The 2885-nt window shown below is 43.3% G+C and overlaps 1 protein-coding gene across 1 annotated transcript in view; it reads right to left on the minus strand.

Annotated features, from left to right (window-relative positions):
- Positions 1 to 2365: 2365 nt before the first annotated feature.
- LOC119356101 (polyubiquitin 11) overlaps positions 2366 to 2885 on the minus strand; it is a 2447-nt gene continuing 1927 nt past the window's right edge. The window contains exon 3 of the mRNA XM_037623005.1: positions 2366 to 2885. Within this exon, the coding sequence (XP_037478902.1) occupies positions 2499 to 2885 (387 nt within the window). The 3' untranslated portion in view covers positions 2366 to 2498.

Below are 2885 nucleotides of genomic sequence, written 5' to 3' on the forward strand. Positions count from 1 at the left end.
CAAAGGCGTGAGCCGACGATCTAGATCGAGCAGGTCAACACCTGATCTTTGATTTGGTTTGTCATCCATCTCAGCTGATTTCTTCTCTAGAAAATAACTTAGAACATCAAAAACTGCATTTTGAAATGTTCATGCAAACTGAATTTGATCGATCCCGCATTCATGAAAATTTATGAATAGGACAATGGTTCGTATTTTCTTCTAGACGTCTGCTGTATCAAATCCCTCTGAACATCCATACACTTGTTAGATTTCAAAACAAGGCCATGATAGTTGGCATTCCCGCTTCAGGTATGAGCTCAACTCAATCAGGGCCGGCCCTGGGGTATGGGCGGTGGGGCGGCGGCCCAGGGCCCAGACGAGAAGGGAGCCCATGATAGAGTATACATATATACTATAGCCCAGCAAAAAATAGGTAAAAGAAATACGAAAGAAAAGAAATTATACGGGCTAGGCCCATCAGATAGCTAGTTAGCTATCGCGGTCGATTAGCCAACGCGAAGCGTCAGACGCCGCTAGTTGCCAGGCAAGACGCCAAGACTGCCCGTTTTCCTTCGTAGGTTCATCGACCTTCGTCGGCCTCCTCGCTTCGGCGCCTTGCCGCGTCGCCCTCGCCTCGGCCGCTGGCCCACCGCTGGAGCTGCACGCACCATCCGCAGTCCGGCCATCCGGCATCCGGCAAGGCGGCAGCGCGGCAATACCTATACATCTGGCTACTTGACCGAGTGCAAACAATCTGAAGTCTGCAACACTGTCCGGCTGTCCATAATCCCTGAAATTCTGCAATTCAATTCTACTTTTGAACGTTTCGATCCATGTTCCTCGGTTCCTGTCCATCTCTCCCAACCCTAATTTGACAATTTTAGTAGTTTATTTTATTCTTTATTTAGTATGTACGTATTCAACTATACAAACATGATTCATCCTCCTATGCATGAAGTTTCAAAATTTTCTAATACAATCTATCAATTTTTTGTCATTTTATGTACATGTCTAGGGTTCCAATCATCCAGTGTATAAATTCCTAATTCTTTTCTTCATGATTTTAGGACATTATCCTGCCATGTTACCTCAGAAGAAGCAATTGTCGAGTGCTGAAAAAAGGAGAAAAAAGAAAGAAAGTGATCTAAAAATCCTACCACTGAAGGATATCTTGGACAATGTTGGTCTTGATTGTGCCCTTAATGACTTTGCATCAAGAAATGCCCGAAGAAACTTTTTTGAAGCACTGGAGTATTATTGTTGTCGATGGAGTCAGTCTAGTTTGGTTCTTTTTTGAGGTAATCATGTCATGTTAGTTTCATTTTGCGGTCTTTTTTGTATTATTGTTGTTGACGTTCTTTTTTGAGGTAATCATGTCATGCTAGTTTCATTTTACGGTCTTTTTTGTATTATTGTTGTTGATGGAGTCAGTTCAGATTTGGTTATTATTGTTCTCGATGGAGTCATTTGAATTATTGTAGTCAAATTTTAAACCAAAAATGTGTGATTGAAAATTAGTCTTAATGAGTTATATATAAATCACTCATACACATACATATATATAGTCTTAGGACATAGGGCCCCATGTCGTCGACTTCGCCTAGAGCCTCCCAAAACACAGGGCCGGCCCTGAACTCAATCATCTCCAATTAGTCTTCTTTCTTGCTATCCATGTCTTAAAAGAGTACACGGTTTGGACCCCTCTGCAAAATGAATTTTCAGAACTCAAACACAGGTGTTCAAGTTGCGATTCCAATGTGCAATTCCGATTTGTATTTTCTCATGCTGCATCATCATCCCCTTTTGTTTGCGCTTAGAGTTGGGACATTTATTCTCACTGGCTGTATATACTTCTAAGTCTGCTAGATTATAGCCCAGTTAAGCTAATTCTGCCAGTTGCATTTGATTGAAAATAAAATCAAATAGCATGAGCAATTTGCAATGCATATTTATTTGAAAAGTTTGGTTGTATTTGGGAGCGGCCTATTGTTTAGTATCAACCGATGCAATAACAACAATTCGAATTTTGAATGAGAATAATCTCGATGCAGTACACATCAGAAGTTTAATTCTTTACCAGACACGCTGCAAAAATTGGAAGGTTACACAATTAACACAGAAGGGATGCCACAAAATAGATCCAGAAGGATTTCAAGAAATAATCGGCAGCAGTATCCAGGTTTAGGAATAAATTGCATCATCCAAATCGTACAGCTAACAAGTAGGATCAAGCAAGCAGCCAAGCAATTCAAGCGCAAGCAATGAACATAAATGAAATCAGAGAAGGAATAGTAAGATCATTGCCAAACAAGCAACTCAAGCACAAGATTTACCCGAAAGTTCATTTATTCATTACTTAGATGTTACTGTACCAGTAACTTCGTAAACCAAACACGTAACAGTGACTCGATAGTTCATTAAACCAACATAGGACTGATGCGAACAATGAAACAGTTCAAATGAAACGGACACAACGAACGACCAAGCATAAACCAGCAGGTCCAACGCCAGGGCAATTACTGACCACCACGGAGGCGGAGCACAAGGTGGAGGGTGGACTCCTTCTGAATGTTGTAGTCCGCAAGGGTGCGGCCATCCTCCAGCTGCTTGCCGGCGAAGATCAGGCGCTGCTGGTCCGGGGGAATGCCCTCCTTGTCCTGGATCTTGGCCTTGACATTGTCAATGGTGTCAGACGACTCCACCTCAAGTGTGATGGTCTTGCCGGTGAGGGTCTTCACGAAGATCTGCATGCCACCACGCAGACGCAGGACAAGGTGGAGGGTGGACTCCTTCTGGATGTTGTAGTCCGCGAGGGTGCGGCCATCCTCCAGCTGCTTGCCTGCGAAGATAAGGCGCTGCTGGTCCGGGGGAATGCCCTCCTTGTCCTGGATCTTGGCCTTGAC

This window comes from Triticum dicoccoides, chromosome 2A (genome assembly GCF_002162155.2).
Source record: "Triticum dicoccoides isolate Atlit2015 ecotype Zavitan chromosome 2A, WEW_v2.0, whole genome shotgun sequence".
In the NCBI taxonomy this organism is placed as follows: domain Eukaryota; kingdom Viridiplantae; phylum Streptophyta; class Magnoliopsida; order Poales; family Poaceae; genus Triticum; species Triticum dicoccoides.